Raw genomic sequence first — 18,724 nt, forward strand, 5'->3', positions numbered from 1 at the left:
TCAACATGCATGTTAGCTGCCTGGCAGCACCTTGCTCTTCTCCTTTTCCGACCAGCAACGTGTGTTGTACAGGACTGTTTTAAAAGCTCTTCAGAGCTGGGATTTTAAGGGGTTCATCTGTGCAACTCTCTGCTGCTCTACAGCTTGTCGCACAGCTCAGTTCTCGGCCCCGTCCAAATGCGGAATGCAAGGGCTGTGTCTTGCTGGTGTGCCGTCCTCCTGGACACAGACGGTAGAGGCAGGCTGGAGGTGCAAAAGGAGGGGTGATCAGTTGTGTCCTTCCCTCCTTCATTTCTCAAACAGCAAGGTGCGCAGCGGATAGTCTGGTAGGTCGCTGCTGGCTTCTTGTAGGGCCATCCAGGTAAAATAGTGGTGACCGAGCCTGCCAAAGACGCCTGTGGAGCTTGGTGGGTATCAGACATCGGAGTGAGAGTAGCATGAGAGTCTTCTTAAGGGAGGTTCAAAACTAGTCTTGGCTGTGTAAGGTAGTGTCACTTATATTTTCTGATGATACTTTTGCATAGTAGGTAATAGACTGCAAGACACCTTTCACCTCTGCTGAAATTTAACAGTGTTTCTTAAAGTAACCCAGGCAATTTTTGCCCTTTGAGCATTTGGTGGCTTAGAAAGAAAACTGTATGGAGTAATTACTGAGGATTCTGTTGGTGTTGACTCGGAGCAGGGACATTAGTGCTTGCACAAGCAAAGGAATGAAACTTGGGCTGAATTGCACAGAAGAACTTGTTCCATGTCAATTAATCTGTCAAGAAAACTGCTTGATTTCTTTGGATAAGGTTTAAAAGACCTTTGGCTTGTTTTTCCCCTCGATGTGTTTCAACACCTTCTTCAAACTGCTTGCAAGGGGCTTTAAGAAACCTGTTTTTAAAGGAACAAGAAATAAGTGTTGCAATAACAGGGGTTTAAAAGGTTCTTTTCTGATCAAAGATGCTCAATATTTTTTTCTAGGAGCAAAGAAAAGCAGGTGTAGATTCATGGATGTTTTCCAACTGGAAGAGATTTAAATGCATTTCTCAGGGCAGGTAGGATCCACTCGGGTCCAAGGCAGAGACTGAACATCAGCCTGGCTGGGAACTGCCTGAAAACCAAATGCTTGGGGACGTGGAAAAAACATCAATCCATCTATCTGACCCATTTTTTTTACACTGGAATCCAGGGCTAGGGGCATTGGGCTAAATGATCTTTAAAGGTCCCTTCCAAGCCAAATCATTCCATGATTATGTGATTAACAGTTTTATTTTCTTGCCAGAGGATGGTGGAGGTGGGGGGAATGAGACTTCAGAGGCTTTGCTTGGGAGCATGGCTTGTACATTGTCTTCAGATGGACCTGGCCACCCCTCATCACACTGCAGATGAATAGTTTTCCCTAGGCCCTTGTCTTACCCTGCCCCACACCCTTGGTCTGTGCTCCTAAACATGAGGAGACTGTCTTGTGACCAGAATTTTGGGAACATACATCCGCATTGAGCAAGCAGTCGTTATCCCACTCTACTCAGTGCTCGTCAGGCCACACGTGGGATGCTTGCCTTCAGTTTTGGTCCCTGCTATTCGAAAAAGATGTGGACAGGCTGGAGAGGGGCCAGAGAAGGGCCACAAAGATGATCCAAGGTCTAGGAAGCTGCCAGATGAGGAAATGCCGAGACAACTGAGCCTGTTCAGCCTGGAGAAAAGAAGGCTTAGGGGAGAGCTCATCACCATGGTCCAGTGTTTAAAGGGTGGCTACAGAGGAGATGGAAACTCCCTTTGTACGAGGAGCCACAAGGAAAAGATATGGGGTAACGGGTAAAAGTTACTCCTGGGGAGATTCCAGTTGTACACAAGGGAAATCTTTGACGATGAGAGCAATCAGCTGTTGGAATAATCACAGAATCCCAGAATGTCAGGGATTGGAAGGGACCTCGAAAGCTCATCCAGTGCAATCCCCCCGCCGCAGCAGGAACACCCAGATGAGGTTACACAGGAAGGTGTCCAGGCGGGTTGGAATGTCTGCAGAGAAGGAGACTCCACAACCTCCCTGGGCAGCCTGGTCCAGCCTCTGGCACCCTCACTGGGAAGAAGTTTCTTCTCATATTTAAGTGGAACCTCCTGTGTTCCAGTTTGCACCCATTGCCCCTTGTCCTATCACTGGTTGTCACCCAGAAGAGCCTGGCTCCATCCTCCTGACACTCCCCCTTTCCATATTGATCGCCATGAATGAGGTCACCCCTCAGTCTCCTCTTCTCCAGCTCCAGAGCCCCAGCTCCTCAGCCTTTCCTCACACGGGAGATGCTCCACTCCCTTCAGCATCTTCGTGGCTGCGCTGGACTCTCTCCAGCAGTTCCCTGTCCTTCTGGAACCGAGGGGCCCAGAACTGGACACAATAGTCCAGATGTGGTCTCACCAGGGAATAATCTCCCCAGGGAAGCGGTGGATTCCCCAACATTGAACACTTAATATTCAGCTGGACAGGGTGCTGGGCATCCTGTCTAGGCTGCTTTGCCAAGAAAGCTTGGAGCAGGTGATCCCTGAAGTCCCTTCGAACCTGGTATTTCACGATTCTATGATCATTTTCCATGGGCTGGAGCAGGTTGTACAGAAGGCCAAGTGGTTCGGCTGAGTTTGTTTCACCTGAAGGGAGGCTGCAAGCCCCAATTTTGTGTCTCCCCAAGCCCCCATTTGGTACCGCTTCCTGCTGCTCAGGCTCTCTTGGCCCCCTCACCAGCGATGGGGGTCGGATGCTTTGCTTCTCCAGCCCTCCTGTCCTCCTGCTCATCTTCACTAGATCCACCTGGGACTCCATTTCTTCTGCTGGGGGTCTCAAATATTCATTCACCACCTCGTCTCCCCTCTGCTTTCCTCAAATAGCAAAATATCATCATGGCAAGTCCTGAATTTAGGGAAAAATTAATACCTAGTGTTGATTTACTTTGGTTCCTGAACAGTCGTTTCCACAATTGACCCAGTCTCTACATGAACTGCTGGAGCTGCCCAGGTCATCCCTGGGAGGCTTGCTTGGTGTATTTAGCTCAACAAATGGCTCTCTAGTGGTTTTCTTCCACTGAAATCTCTGGTTTTCCCACTAAGTTAGTGTTTTGGTGATGTGTTTTTTCCTAAAAAGGTGGGAAACTAAGAAACGCTCAATTCTTTTCCCCCCAGGATTTTCCTCATATAATGGAGGAGGGATGAACGGCACAAGCACGATAATGGATTTCCTGGAGGAACCTCTTCCTGGTGTGGGGACTTACGAAGATTTTAACACTATAGATTGGGTGCGAGAGAAGTCCAGGGACCGGGACAGGCACAGAGAGGTAAAATTTCTTACTGCTCCTTGCTGACGCTGAAGGCAGAATAATTAACTTGCTAGAGCTAATCTCAGTCCTGATTGCTGGACTAGGGAGACACTTTCTGGAGATACACCTGGGACAGAGGGGTTGCCCTTAGCGCGGGAACTGAGAACCTCTCTGCAGGATTAGTTTGAGGAAGAGGAACACTAAATTGAACACGTTGCAGTTTATCAATTGCTATTTCTCTTCTGAAGGCTTTTATTTATTTAAAAAGCTTTACTGGATTTCCGATACCCATCTTAAATCCTTAAGGGCACTTTTTCTTATGCCACGTTAAACTTGCTTGACTCTGAAGCATCGCAAAACCTACACTCCTGCTCATGGAAGGTGAATGTGTTATTTGGAGGAATTGCATTGCTATCGTATGGTTTATAGTGGAAGAATTTAAGCACCCATGATCCTGTTTATTGATAAAGAAGCAGACTGTTTTTCTGCTCTGCAATTGCACTTGGGACCGATGCTCTTTCTATTGGAATTGTTTTGTGCTGCATGTGTGAGAAAACTGAGTGCAATTTTTTCAGAATTCACTCCCAGGACTTCACTGCTCTCTGCAATTAAAGGAGGTTGCTTAGAAAGCAAGGGTTGCTTTAAATAAAGTACTGATGTCCTCAGCAGGCTCCTGATTCATGCGAAAACCCTTGCTGGCAGAACTCTTGTGTGGTGATGACCGAACTCAACTCGCCTATTTGCTTGCGAAAATATTCTTTAATTTTAATTTTTTTTTTTTTTTTCCTGAGCCTCACAAAGCAACCTTTGTCTTAATGACAGTTTGTCTTAATGACAAACTGAACGTAGTCCCTACTCAGCGTGTGAGTAAATACAATACAGTATAATGCCCAAACTTGAGCAAGTACAGGCCCAATTACGGGGCTCCGTGCCCCCATTACTTACTGCCCAAAAAACTGTCCCCATCTATGGATTAAGAGTACAAAGCCAAAAGATTTATCGCACACATGTCCTCAGGCACAGGTGCATGTATACAAAGATGATGCCCATCAGTGTGGAACAGAACGATCTGTTTGCTGTCAGCTTCTGTCTGTATTCAAAGAGACTGAAATCAGGTCAAGGCAGAAGTTACAGCTGGTCAAAGAGGTGTAGGGTTGGTCCAATGAAAAGAAATAGAAAGGAAATAATTTTGGCACCCACCCCAACCTCTGCTTTGATTCTGTACCAGTTCTACTCACGATCAGTGTGGCATTTGAAAGATAAAAATCCAGAGGAAAAAAACCCAACCAAACAAATGAGGCTCATTCAGGCAGAAATGATTCTTACTTTATTTATTCCTCATTTAGCGAGTACTAGCTGTTTGCATCAATGTGCCTTTTTATCCGGGAATAACAGTGGCGTACTGGAATGTTTCCTTTGGGAGAGGCGCAGGCACACAAGAGCTGTTCTGTCACCCTTTTGTCCGCCTGTCAAGAGCAGTGAGACTGACAGGCTTCAGCTGGCCCTGCCAGACTTGGCCGGGTCCGAGTCCCACTCCCCAGTGCCACCAGCACAGCCCAGTTCCCAGCCCGACCCGCCTCTGTGTCGGTATTAAACCTGTGACCCCCCTCCTGTCGGCTGAGCAGCGCTCGGCAGAGTCTCCTCTGCTCAAAGCGACGTTGAGTTTGTATTCCAGATGTTGAGACTGAAGTGCTGGTGACAGCTTCTGTTTGCTCTCGCAGTTGGTGGGTGTGATACCCCCTCCCCCCCGCAGTATTGATAAATTGCTGGGGGCAAAGTGCTTGAAGGGTTTCTTCAGTGTTCAGATTCACTTGTGGCATCAGAACACTGGTAACTTGCTGTTACTAACAAGTACTGGCTTTAAAAGATAAAGGGATGAATTTTGTCGTGTTTTTCTGCCAAAGACACCTGGGAGGAGAATACTTCCTTCCATTTTTCCCAAGAAAAAGAATCCTTGATCCATTTTTGTACATCTCCTAACCAGAGCTGTGTTCACTGTGCCAGCTTTAAGAGCAGCCACTGCCTGATACTTTTTCTCTCACCCCTCAAAGCAGAATATGTCATGATAGCTGTTGTTTTGAATGTTAGAGCCTGTCTTCCACTCACAATAACACTATGTAGTTTTTAAAACATTTACAGCAAAGCAGATCAGCGTTTTAACTGATGGTTCTTTCTTTTTGAAAAAACTTTCCTAGATCACCAGTAGAAGTAAAGAGTCCACGTGGGCACTGATACACAGCGTGAGCGATGCCTTTTCTGGCTGGTTGTTGATGCTCCTCATTGGGTTGTTGGCAGGTAAGAGCAAACCTCCTGGTTCTGCGCTGCAGCATCCGTGTTGGTTCCTGCCACAAACCCCGGCAGATCGCCGGAGCAGGAGGTTTTGGCCCTGGAGCAAGTGCTGTGCGAGGGGCTGCACCGACCTCTGTGGCTCTGCTGCTGCTTTGCAATTTGCAGAGAATTATTTTTACGTGCTTTGAGGCTGCGTTTGTGTAAATAGCCAGATACAAACCCGAGACTGAAAGATGTCCTGGAGACTGCTCTGGATCTGCTGCTGGTACAGAGCTCTGAACTAAGAAGAATTTAAAAATTCAGCAAAACGGAGCTGATCAAAGTGTGGGTCAGAGAAGACTGTCATGCTGTATGTTTTTGCTGAATGCTGTTTGATGACACTGGAGAGGTTAATCCCAAGGGCTGCTGGCAGGATTTTATTTTTTCTTCTTTTTTTCTTCCTACTATACTTTGATATAAAAAGTGAGAGGTGTCTTTTGGGAAGTCAGACTTCTTTCAGAGGTTGACTGGCTGAGACCTTTTAAATGACTTGAGAAGCAAACTTTGAACCCAATGCAGCAGAAATAAATCAGTTGATACAGATCTTCCTGACAGAAAGCAGCTAAGCATTCATCACGAGGAATGAAATTAAGGTTTCTGTTAATATTTACATAGGAAAGCTGTTAGCCAGTTTTTCATTAACCGGAAGATTTGCTAAATGTTTATTGCTACCTCTGGAGCTTGTACTAGCACTTGCTCATACAGCGCATAGGTCTCTGTTCCTGGCTCTGCGTTGGTGTGGCATTTTAGTTGAGAACAGAGCTGATAGTGGCATTTATCTTTGGGGATTGTAGGAGTTATTCTTAACAGAAAAATTAAAAATTGCTTGAAGATTCCTCTTTTAAAAGCTGAATTACTTTCTGTACTGGTCTCTACTTACTTTGTTTCACTTGGCACAATTGTGATTTCCCCCTTTTTTTAAAAAAAATTGGGATTGGCAATATTTTTCTCTGAATTCAAGGTTATTCCTGTCTTAATATTGTTAGTGTGACTCCTGGATTCCAGCTCTTGCGCTGGAGGCCAGTGGCGTGTTTTGTTTGTGTCCTCCAGAAATACAAAACGTCCCTCCCTGCCTCTCAGACTACTTGCTGTGCTATATTTAATAAGCGCTCTTCCAGTGTCATTGAGAAGAATTAATTTCTAGTGATGTAGGGTGGGTTTGAATGCGGTTTGCTACGGCCAACGTTTGAAATAGGGTTAGGCATGCTTTGTTTCCTGACCTACTCTTTTCGATATATATACTTAAGAAAATATTCCCATTTAGCTCTCTATAGAATAAAAGTTAATTGTAGGCAAAAATATCAGTACTGCTCTATTTGTTGGTAGGTGAGTTGAAAATCAGTAGGGCAGACTGTAACCTTCAAGTATTTGCGTCTGCATAAGGCTGCTATTAATTTTTCTTTTTATATATATTTTTTTTCTTTAAACTAGGTTCCTTAGCGGGGCTGATTGACATTTCTGCGCACTGGATGACAGATTTGAAGGAAGGCGTGTGTTTAGCAGGCTTCTGGTTTAACCACGAGCACTGCTGCTGGAAATCTAACACAACCTTTATGGACAGAGACAAGTGTCCCGAGTGGATGAGCTGGTCTGAGCTGATCCTTGGCCATGGAGAGGTGACGTGTGCCTACAACTGGTTTTGCTGCCAAACATCCCGTTTCCCCAGCCTGTATCATCCTTTGCTAGCGATCTGGATGTGTATGCTCGAAGTGCGAGCTCTAGGTAGTTCAGGGGCTTAACATTCGCCACTGGGGTCTTCCAAGGGTGTAAATAAACTCACACGAGTTAGTTACCTGGAGTCCTCAGGAGGGGAACAAAACATTGACACATTTGCAAGTGCAGTATTTTAGTCATGTGTCTGAGACTTGCTCCTCGGAGGATAATTTGCACACAAGCCATTTAGAGGGATGTTAGATGAGCTCAAGTCTTGTGTTTCTGGCATTTCTGGGTGGAGCAGCCCACTGGACTGCGACAGCAGTTATCCCAGTACCAAGCTACCTGTGTACGTTGTTTGCTGTTTTATATAATGGTCTTTGGAGTTACGGTTGGTTTATATCCCTGTAACCCAGCAAATGTAACTTGTCCTTGAAACCTCGGACTTACTGGAGTTTTCTTTGGTTTTGGCTGATAACTGTATGTGAGATTACCTGCTATTTCTGTGTGCTTGCTTCAGTGCGTAGGTTTGATGCGATCTCAGTTGAAATCATCTAATTTGGGTAACTTTCTCTGCTTTTCAGGGGGCTTTTGCGTATATTCTCAACTACTTCATGTACGTTACCTGGGCCTTGTTATTCTCACTTCTCGCTGTGTTACTTGTGAAGGGGTTTGCTCCTTATGCCTGTGGCTCAGGGATCCCAGAGGTGAGTGAGAATGAAAGTGGGTTGGGTTTTTTAATGTGGGGTAGGCATCCAGCATCCAACGATTACGCATGCCTGTTATGCAATAATAATTTATTACACTTTAGACGGTGGCTTAATATGTGGGTTTTTTTCAAAACTATTCCTGGAAAAAAGTCTTAAGTGCTTGGGTCTCCATGCAATCCCTTTAAAAACTAAAATGATTTGGCATTTACTGCAGAAAGTATGAACGAAAGCACACCGTTTGTGTAAGACAAGCTACAAAAGCCAGCCTCAGATTTTTCTTCGGCAAGGGCGGTGGCCCTGAAGGAAGGACTCAAATGGCTGTTTCTGCCTTTGCACAGAGGGATGTTTTTACCGACTCTGTGTTCCTTTTGATAGCTGGGGAGGGTCTCTGAAAGCTGTAGGGGAACGTTGAGGGCAGGATTTGGGGAGCCTAGTAAAACAGGAGCTCTGACCAGGGCTTGAATGAAAGCCTGTAGAGCTTTGTGTGCTTGACTTCCAGATCAAAACTATCTTAAGTGGTTTCATCATTAGAGGCTACCTGGGCAAGTGGACGCTGATCATCAAAACCATCACCTTAGTGTTGGCGGTGTCATCTGGGCTGAGCCTGGGCAAAGAGGGGCCCCTGGTGCACGTCGCCTGCTGCTGTGGAAACATCTTGTGTCATCTCTTCACCAAATACAGGAAGAACGAAGCGAAGCGCAGAGAGGTACGGGGAGAGGCTGATGTTGTCAGGCTGGTGTGGGGAGACCGAGGGGTCTGGTGCTTTGCACTGACTGTAAATAGTTTGGTTTTGGCCTGTTCCCAGTGTGCCTCAGCACAACACCTAGTTGGAGAAAAAGCCATCTCTGTTAGGAAGTGACACCACAGCATCTCCCCAGTGCAGGTCAGCATCCCATTGTTGATGGGAGCGTTCACTGGCATGAACCTGCTGCAGAACCAGTTCTGCAACAATTATTTGTGCTTCCCGTGTAACTCCATAAACTGTATTGGGACTGTTTCTAGTGAGGCCTGTATCTAGTGGAGTCCCTCAAGGGTCAGTACTGGAACCAGTACTATTCAATATATTCATCAACGACTTGGATGAGGGAATAGAGTGTACTATCAGCAAGTTTGCTGATGACGCCAAGCTGGGAGGAGTGGCTGACACTGGAAGGCCGTGCTGCCATCCAGAGACCTGGACAGGCTGGAGAGTTGGGTGGGGAAAAATTTAATGAAATATAACACGAGAAAGTGCAGAGTCTTGCATCTGAGCAGGAACAACCCCAGGTCCCAGTGTAAGTTGGGGAACGACCTGTTGGAGAGCAGTGTAGGGGAAAGGGACCTGGGGGTCATGGTGGACAGCAGGGTGACCATGAGCCAGCACTGGGCCCTTGTGGCCAGGAAGGCCAATGGGACCTGGGGAGGATTAGAAGGGGGTGGTTAGTAAGTCAAGAGAGGTTCTCCTGCCCCTCTACTCTGCCCTGGTGAGACCACATCTGGAATATTGTCTCCAGTTCTGGGCCCCTCAGGTCAAGGACAGGGAACTGCTGGAGAGAGTCCAGCGCAGCCACGAAGATGCTGAAGGGAGTGGAGCATCTCCTCTGTGAGGAAAGGCTGAGGAGCTGGGGCTCTTGAGCTTGGAGAAGAGGAGACTGAGGGGTGACCTCATTCATGGGGATCAATATGGAAAGGGGGAGTGTCAGGACGATGGAGCCAGGCTCTTCTCGGTGACAACCAGTGATAGGACAAGGGGCAATGGGTGCAAACTGGAACACAGGAGGTTCCAGTTAAATTTGAGAAGAAACTTCTTCATGGTGAGGGTGCCAGAGCCTGGAGCAGGCTGCCCAGGGAGGCTGTGGAGTCTCCTTCTCTGCAGACATTCCAACCCGCCTGGACACCTTCCTGTGGAACCTCATCTGGGTGTTCCTGCTCCGGCGGGGGGATTGCACTGGATGAGCTTTTGAGGTCCCTTCCAACCCCTGACATTCTGGGATTCTGTGATTATTTGAGGGACCTGGACTTGGCCATAGGAATAGAATGATGGGCTTTGCTTTCAGGGACACAGCAATGGGCAAGGTGTAAGAACCAAGCTGACATCAAACATGACACGAGTGTTTCCTCACAGTGCTGTAAGGCTTTTCTGTGGCCAACTCACTGGAGAATAGTTTATGTGAGATGTGTAGTATCACATTGGCCAATTTACCTTCTGCTAAACCAAACCCGACAGAATCTACCCTGTGGGCTGGCAGGGTTTTGGGTGGCCCCACAGCACCTCTAGTTACACTGAGAAATGGTGCGAATGTGAGACAGGCAAACATGGGAAGAGTCAGTGTGTTCTGGGAGGTGAAATTACTGCTATTCTGTTTTACTGAAGCTTTATCTAAGGTGAAAGCATTGCAGGAAATCAGCTGATGCAGAAAAAAATAATTTCCAGTGATGCCACTTCTACTAGTTTGGGGGTGGGACTGTCAAAATGCCAACACCAATATTTTTGTACCTACTTGCAGCCCGTCTCCCTAAGGAGCTGGTTCACTCCATCTTTTCCCTGCTGTATTTAAAACAGGTCAGACACTGCCTTACTGTGCACTCACTGGAGATAATTCTACAAACTTAAGACCAAAAAGGGGGAAATTTGGGGGGGGGCTGAAAACGTCTGACCGTCTTTGGTTTCTCTCTTAGGTTCTATCAGCAGCTGCAGCTGCTGGTGTGTCTGTAGCTTTTGGTGCACCGATCGGAGGAGTCCTCTTTAGTCTGGAAGAGGTAACCAGCATTTTCTATTAGCTCTAGGCGAGCCATTTTATTGCAAGAACTGACCCTGCTGGTTTAAAAATACAGGCCACTCGTAACTGCTTGGGTGTGGAAATGAGACCCTGTTGAATACTGATTGGTGGTGTATTTACAAGGCCAAGCAACCTAAAAGCTTATTGAGGTTTCAGGTAATTCTTACAAATACTGGAGTATTTATTTTGGATGGTGTCTCTCTGTAGCTTTGCAATAGACCTGTTGGGTTCCTCTGATCCACCTGTGCTCAGCAACGCTGACTGTTCACAGCCACAGCCTCTGTCACATTTTCCACATGTCCACCGTCTCCTGACAACAAACTTATCTGGCTTTTCAAACCCCTTTTCGTCCCAAGGAACTTCTAATCCTTGTTCTTTTGATCCAGACGTGAAATGTGTCAGTGCTGCTTGCTTCAGGGCTTAGCTCAGAGAAGGAGTGGGATGGTTTTGCTCAGCTGAGCAATAGTCATGGTGGCAGCTATGGTGAGCACTGTTGTTTGGCACTTCTGGACTTTGCAGAGCATGCAAGGCAAATAGTTCTCCAGATTCAGCTCATAGCTGATTTGGAACAGCTTTTATTATCTGAGTCAGTCACTTCCAGTTCAGGGATCACAGAGGGCACTTGCTGCATTGGAGGCTGCAGGCCAGGACCCATCCTGGCCATTGCAATCCACACGGAACAGGAGCTCCAAATAAAGCCTAGGGTGCTTGGCTGGAGGGGAGGGTTATGTAGCCAGTGCACATCCATCTCAGCCCTCGCTTTTACTTCATGCTGTGGTGATTTTGTTACTGGGCGGCGATCGGTGTAGTGACAAGTGTTAAAGTAACTGAATCTGCTTTGTTTTTCCTCTTTAGGTCAGTTACTACTTTCCTCTCAAGACACTGTGGCGCTCCTTCTTTGCTGCTCTGGTCGCTGCGTTTACCCTGCGCTCCATCAACCCTTTTGGGAACAGCCGCCTGGTTCTCTTCTACGTGGAGTTTCATATGCCATGGCATCTTCTGGAGCTTGTGCCATTCATCCTTTTGGGAATATTTGGTGGGCTTTGGGGAGCTTTCTTCATTCGCAGCAACATTGCCTGGTGCAGGCGACGCAAGACGACGAAGCTTGGTAAATACCCTGTGCTGGAGGTGTTTGTCGTGACTGCGATCACGGCCGTTCTGGCCTTCCCCAACGAATACACCAGAATGAGCACCAGCGAGCTCATTTCTGAGCTCTTCAACGACTGTGGGATTTTGGACTCTTCCAAGCTCTGCGAGTATGTGAACGATTTCAACAGCACCAAAGGGGATGACCTGCCAGACCGAGCTGCTGGCCCAGGAGTTTACACAGCCATGTGGCAGCTGGCTTTGGCCCTTATAATGAAAGTCTTCATCACGATCTTCACCTTTGGCATGAAGGTGAGAATTGCCTGTAAAGGAACTCGTGTTCTTCTCATCCTCTGCAGGAACCCCAGGTCTCAGAGTTTTATTTGCTCAATAAACAGACATGTTTTCCTCCCCAAGTTCTGTTAAGAAGGGGTTGAGGTGACAGGCTGCAATGATTTGTTCTATTGCTCGTAACTGAGGGCAGTAGAAACCTTTTATCCTGAGTGTGGGCACCAGATACTGTCAGTGAAGCTGGTGTCTCAGGGCCTCACGTCCCATTTGCCAAACACGGAATGCTTCTAAATTGTCCTGCCTTAAGCCTTTTTGATATATATGCAATAATTAATTGCAAAGCAATCAATATCTTAATTTTGTAAATGCTTACTTATCACAGCTATTCCTTGATCAGACGCTTCTGAACTTGTTTGGCAGCAGCTCCTGAGTTGTGGATGTCCGGCCTAGCTCTGAGCTTTCCTGCGGTGGGGTTCAGCAGATGGAGCTGAATGTCTCCTCCTCCTCTCCCCAGTCCTCCAGTGGTCTGCCCAGAAAGGTCACCCCACCGCAGAGCTTTGGACATCATTGTTGCTCTGAGGTGGTCACTGACATTCAAGGGCAATCATCCAGTCTGAGAATGAGAAAGCCGTAGGACAAATGTGTAAAGGGAACGGGGGGAAATTCTCTGACTTAAAAGACCAGGAGCTTTTGGAGTGCTGGAACAGCTGAAGTGCAGAGGCGAAACTTGCTGCCAGCGGCTCTGCTGGGTGTCACTCGTGCTGTGGGTGCTAAGTGCAGGTGCCCTCACTTTCATGGTGGAATTTGAATTTCTGCCAGGGAAGAAGTACGTGAAGCCAGTGGAGCGGGGAAATCCCGTGTCTGCAATAAACACCTACTCGTGTGGTTAGAAAGGCATGGGGGGAGTGTTAGCGGTGTTATATTCTCTTGGGAAAGAAGTTTTTGAAAAAAGCTTGTTCTGTTCCACACTAGCCTCTTGAGAGGCTGTTTCTCCTTCTCAAAAAGGAGTAAATTCGAACTCCTTGTAGAGGCTGTAGAGCATGAGGGTGCAGGAAGGGCAGACATGACAGAGCAAGGCAGCCTTGCCAATTTTAAATTTACCATGACCTCTAACTTGGCCCTGTTTTGAAATTCCATCACTGTCTTTGAAGTGCCCGAGGAATGGCACGTTTACCAATGTGTGCTTTCACAGGTGCCCTCAGGTCTCTTCATCCCCAGCATGGCAGTGGGGGCTATTGCAGGCAGATTGCTCGGAGTAGCCATGGAGCAGCTGGCCTATTACCACCACGACTGGGCCATCTTCAGCGGCTGGTGCAGTCAAGGAGCTGACTGCATCACTCCTGGCCTCTACGCAATGGTGGGGGCTGCAGCGTGTCTGGGTAAGCAAGATGGCTTTTGAAGCCCAGGCTGTGGTTTGGGTCTTGGTCGGCCATGTAAATTGTAGAACCATAGAATAGTTTGGGGTGAAGGACCCTTCCCAGCTCCCCCAGTGCCCCCCCTGCCATGGGCAGGGACATCTGCACCAGCTCAGGTTGCTCAGAGCCCTGTCCAGCCTGGCCTGGGATGTCTCCAGGGATGGTTCATCCACCACCTCTCTGGGAACCTGGGCCAGGCTCTCACCACCCTCAGTATCAAAAATTACTTCCTCATGTCCAGCCTGAATCTCTTCTCCTTTAGGTTGAAACCATCACCCCTTGTCCTGTCAGGACAAGAAGGGTAGTAGCGAAATGCTGTTGTTCTCACAGTCCGTAGAATCTGGCTTCGTCTCAAGAACAGGAAACTTTGTAGTAGAACGTGCAATGTATTTCTCATCCTGTTTGCATTCTTTTGCCAGCACCAACCTATTGTCAGACATGATGGGTTTCAGTGGGGAGTCTCCTGAGTCAGCAGCTAGAAGAAATGAGACTGGCCAGGGACTTTAGATTTTCCTGTGAGGTTTTAATTTATTTTCCTGCCTGTTCTGACCTTAAATCTTATGACGCAGCTCTGCTTTCAAGAGCTCTGCTTTTTGGTGACACTGGTTCCGCTTGGCTGAATTTGAGAAATTGAGTGCACGTGACTGAACTTCACTTTCACTGCAATTCCCAATCATCTCCTCCATGGAATAATATGTTTAACTCTTAGGGACCTACTTTACTGTATCAGGAGAAACTCCCATTTCAGGGGCAGTAAAAGCATGCTACCAGACCCCAGCTTTGGTCTTTCTAAAGGGGTTACATCTTCTTGTTTGCATGCAATTGATGAAAAATAAATATGGTTCTGCTTCATTAACTGTTCTTTTTACCATTGGAGAGTACTGAAGGGTATGTGCCCCTTTAGGAGATGGAGTAAAACTCCTCTAAAATATTTGAGAGTAGCTTTGAGACTTGAATCTCAAAAGCATAATTAAAATACGCCAAGAAAAAATGCTGTTGTAAAAAAATGATGTCAATAGCTTAGAAGGCTCAAGTGTTTTCTCTTGAAATGCCTCAACTGTTTTAGTGTTGAAAACCTACAACAGTGTAGTGAACAGAAGTGAAAAACGTCTGGCTGAAAGCTGGCAAACTTGCGAGGTCAGTTGTCTGAAGCCCTTGCTATTAGAGGAGTTAATGAGAGCAACCAAAGGATGTCAGGATGACACTTGCCTCTCGTGTATGGCCTGTCAGAGGTCGTGTGACATGAATCTGCCTACGGAGATGCGTAAGAGGCCCTCCTGTGGCATGGCCAGACTATTTCGCAGTTAGCTGAGTAACAGGAGAGAAATGAGCCATCTTCTAAGGTCGCTTCAGAGTTCAGGGCAAGCCCCATCAAAAACATGTAGCAAACCCTTATAAATCAGCCCATGGGATGATATTCTGGAGGGGGCGGATGGTTTCAGTACTGTTCTGCTCACGTTTGGCTTTCACTGCGATGCTGAACGTGAGGTAGGAGTCTGACAGTACAACCCCGTGTTGATACAAGACCTTCTCTAGGTGCGTTGGCAGAGGACAGCTGTAGCAAACCTCAAAACATCTCTGCAGCCCAGAAAGCCCCAAAATTGCCTTTTCATGTTGTCTGTGTTCTGTTTGCAGGTGGGGTGACCCGAATGACTGTGTCACTAGTGGTCATTATGTTTGAGCTCACTGGGGGACTGGAGTACATTGTTCCTCTGATGGCAGCAGCCATGACCAGCAAGTGGGTGGCTGATGCCATTGGACGGGAAGGCATTTACGATGCCCATATTCGCCTGAACGGATACCCTTTCTTGGAAGCCAAGGAAGAGTTCTCACACAAGACACTTGCAATGGACGTAATGAGGCCACGGAGGAACGATCCTCCTCTGACTGTCATCACTCAGGACAGCATGACCGTAGAAGATGTTGAGAGCATCATCAACGAAACCACGTACAGTGGCTACCCGGTGGTGGTGTCACGGGAGTCCCAAAGGCTGGTTGGGTTCGTCCTCAGGAGAGACCTCATCATTTCAATTGGTAAGAGACGAGATACTGCAGAGATAAACGATGCCCTTAGAGGCCTTCAGTGGCAACAGCTGAATGGAAACACCCAGTAGTGATGGTTGTTGTGCTTACTGGTGTCTGCATCTCCATCCCCGAGCAGCGTGTGGTCTGCGTGCATTGAGGGCAAAGGACAGGATGGCTTGTACGGTACAACTAGTTATGGCTCTGCTGAATTCCTAAAGCTTAGGGCACAGCTGTGAAGCGTGAGAATTCTTGCAGCCGGAACTAAGCCTTCCTGACTTGGTGGATGACTGAACATGGAAAGTATTTTTAACTGTTAATGTCTCAAACCTTATTTTATTTCATTATGGAAAAAAGTCTGGTTGGTCCATGTACTCAGTATTGGGTCACTTCTGAGGTGATGCTGTCAAACCTGTAAATATTGATACTGTTGTTAAAGTTGTCCATCTCTCTTCCCCACTGAAAGCCAGCCTGGTCCTTCACTTGTGTCACCTGAGCGTTGGTGGCTGTGAGGCAGGCGCTGTGCAGTGCTAGCAGGACTCGATAAACGCTGTCCTGGCATCACTTGGATGCAGTTTCCAACTCTGATGTGCGTTGAGCTCCTTTGGAAATGACATTGCCATATTGCAGGTTAGGACACACTTAGGTTCCTCTTGCTCTCCAGTTTTAGAAACCTGCAAGTGCCGTTTTCCAACATGAGACCTGAGTGGAAGTTCTGGTCGTGTCGTTTACTGGCTTGGGTGAGACCGTGTGTCTTCTCTTGATGAAGCGGGGGAAACGTGTGTGTTAGGGTTGAGAGGTGCACGGGCACGTAAGTCCTTAACAATTGCGCCTGCGCTGGTGTGAAGATTGGGCAGAAGGGTACCGAGCTCCACAGCCGTGGAAGTTGAGTCTGTGTGGTTTGTCTGTCACGGGGGAGTGATTTTAGGTTCTGCTTGCTGCAGAATAATGTTTAGATTTCTTAAAAGAGAAGCGCGACCTGAAAGAGTTCGGTGGTGGGTTTGCTCTGTTATTTACTGCATGGGGGAGATAATACCAAACCAAATATTGCTGACCTTCTTTCCAGGTGCTTGTATTCGTTCACGAAGTAAACCTTCAGGCATCTTCTCTCCCTGAGGACTGTTCGCTCCGGGGGCTGCGTTTTGAAGCTCCAAAGGCAAACTCTCATGCGGCGCATATACCCGTCACGATGCAAACGTTCAGGGTTCTTCTTCCCCTGATAACCGTTCCCTCCAGAGCCTGTACTTAGAGCTCCGAAGGCAAAGTTTCAGGGGAGGCCTGTAATCACATGCAAAGTAGACTTTCAGGAAGCAAAGTTCAGGAAAAATATTTAAGGCAGTAAAATAACAAAAGGGCTGGCTCAAGCTGGGTACGTACACAGAGGTCCACCCAAGCATAGAAAACGACAAACTTTTATATCTTTATAGACCATTCACACCAAGATTCAGTCCAATAGCAAAATTTTGCCACCAGGTCCCGTGCTCTCCGTTGGACCCCTTTTCCCTGACTCCACGTGGGCCTCTGTTTTGTTCAGTTGTAGACATCGGTTTTGGTCCATATCCCTGAAGGTGTTGTTTATCTGGATAAATCCTTTCTTCTTAGCGAAGTGCAAACAGGCCCCACACTGCAGATGTCTGCAATGTCTCTGTGTTAGCCTTTGATCGTTGTTTTCCCAGTCAGTCCCATTTTTCCCAGCAAAATGCAAGCTAGACTTTATCTTGCAGGCGTTTAGTGTAGTCTGCAGTCGCTTTTGGTAAATACAAGCTTAAAATTTTAGCAAATCTAGTCTGCTAAGTAACATGAATCAAAGAGTACACTAAAAATCATACAACCTTATATCTCTAAACAATCCATTACAGTTGGTGTGTATCAACTTAAGCTAAATGATCAATATTCAACTTGAATTGGGCTCATCCACTGACCTGTGAGTAGTAAAACCATTGCCATACAGCTCACTTATTTAGCAGGCAGAGCTCAAAGTGGCTCATCTAGGCTGTCGTGTTTATAGAATGAAGTGGTTGGCTCGGGGTCAAATTGTACACAGTAGGAAAAGTCTGCACGAGACTCCCTGAACCCACAAGCCACCGGCGTTCAGTTCCTGTTCTGCTTCCCTGTGGGTCTCCTGGAAGGAGCTCTTGGCCTGGCTGCAGCTCAGGCCCTTCCCTCCTCTGGAATCTGGACCAAACTGCTGCTGGTTTGGCTGGGAGGAGGTCGAGTGCATCTGCCAGTGTCCAGCTCCAAGCATCTGTGCTGAGCTTGGCTGAGCTGGAGTTGCTCACACGCTTCCTTACGTTGGCACCCAGCAGAATTTCAAAATTCGTGCAAGTCCTATGGCGAGGTGGATGGGAGAACTGATCCAGCCAAAACCATCTCCCCTCCCTGCTCGGTTAGCTCAGGAGGTCAGTCCCCTCTCAGCGGGGCAACACGGACATGGGTGCGAGGGATCGGGTGAGAGCGCGCTGGCTGGGTGGGGGTGCCACTTCACAGAATCCCAGAGTGTCAGGGGTTGGAAGGGACCTGCAAGCTCATCCAGTGCAATCCCCCCGCCAGAGCAGGAACACCCAGATGAGGTTCCACAGGAAGGTGTCCAGGCGGGTTGGAATGTCTGCAGAGAAGGAGACTCCACAGCCTCCCTGGGCAGCCTGCTCCAGCCTCTGGCACCCTCACCATAAAGAAGTTTCTTCTCATATTTCAGTGGAACCTCCTGTGTTCCAGTTTGCACCCATTGCCCCTTGTCCTATCACTGGTTGTCACCCAGAAGAGCCTGGCTCCATCCTCCTGACACTCCCCCTTTCCATATTGATCCCCATGAATGAGGTCACCCCTCAGTCTCCTCTTCTCCAGCTCCAGAGCCCCAGCTCCTCAGCCTTTCCTCACACGGGAGATGTTCCACTCCCTTCAGCATCTTGGTGGCTGCGCTGGACTCTCTCCAGCAGTTCCCTGTCCTTCTGGAACTGAGGGGCCAGAACTGGACACACTATTCCAGATGTGGTCTCACCAGGGCAGAGTAGAGGGGCAGGAGAACCTCTCTGACCTACTGACCACCCCCCTTCTAATCCCACCCAGGTCCCATTGGCCTTCCTGGCCACAAGGGCCCAGTGCTGGCTCATGGTCATCCTGCTGTCCCCAAGGACTCCCTTGGACAAAAGCAGAAAGTGGTGGTGGGAAAAACG

General features: G+C 47.7%; 1 protein-coding gene across 5 annotated transcripts in view; it reads left to right on the plus strand.

Moving 5' to 3' along the window:
- Positions 1-18,724, plus strand: part of LOC135993492 (H(+)/Cl(-) exchange transporter 5) — a 52,775-nt gene that overhangs the window by 30,166 nt on the left and 3,885 nt on the right. For all 5 annotated transcript variants that reach the window (XM_065643404.1, XM_065643403.1, XM_065643408.1 and 2 more), the window contains 9 exons: positions 3,154-3,305; positions 5,483-5,582; positions 7,047-7,231; positions 7,853-7,975; positions 8,478-8,684; positions 10,637-10,717; positions 11,593-12,135; positions 13,307-13,493; positions 15,165-15,563. In XM_065643404.1, coding sequence (XP_065499476.1) covers positions 3,154-3,305; positions 5,483-5,582; positions 7,047-7,231; positions 7,853-7,975; positions 8,478-8,684; positions 10,637-10,717; positions 11,593-12,135; positions 13,307-13,493; positions 15,165-15,563 — 1,977 coding nt within the window. The remainder of the gene's footprint in view (positions 1-3,153; positions 3,306-5,482; positions 5,583-7,046; positions 7,232-7,852; positions 7,976-8,477; positions 8,685-10,636; positions 10,718-11,592; positions 12,136-13,306; positions 13,494-15,164; positions 15,564-18,724) is intronic.

The sequence above is a fragment of the Caloenas nicobarica genome, chromosome 12 (assembly GCF_036013445.1).
Source record: "Caloenas nicobarica isolate bCalNic1 chromosome 12, bCalNic1.hap1, whole genome shotgun sequence".
NCBI classification, from domain to species: Eukaryota; Metazoa; Chordata; class Aves; order Columbiformes; family Columbidae; genus Caloenas; species Caloenas nicobarica.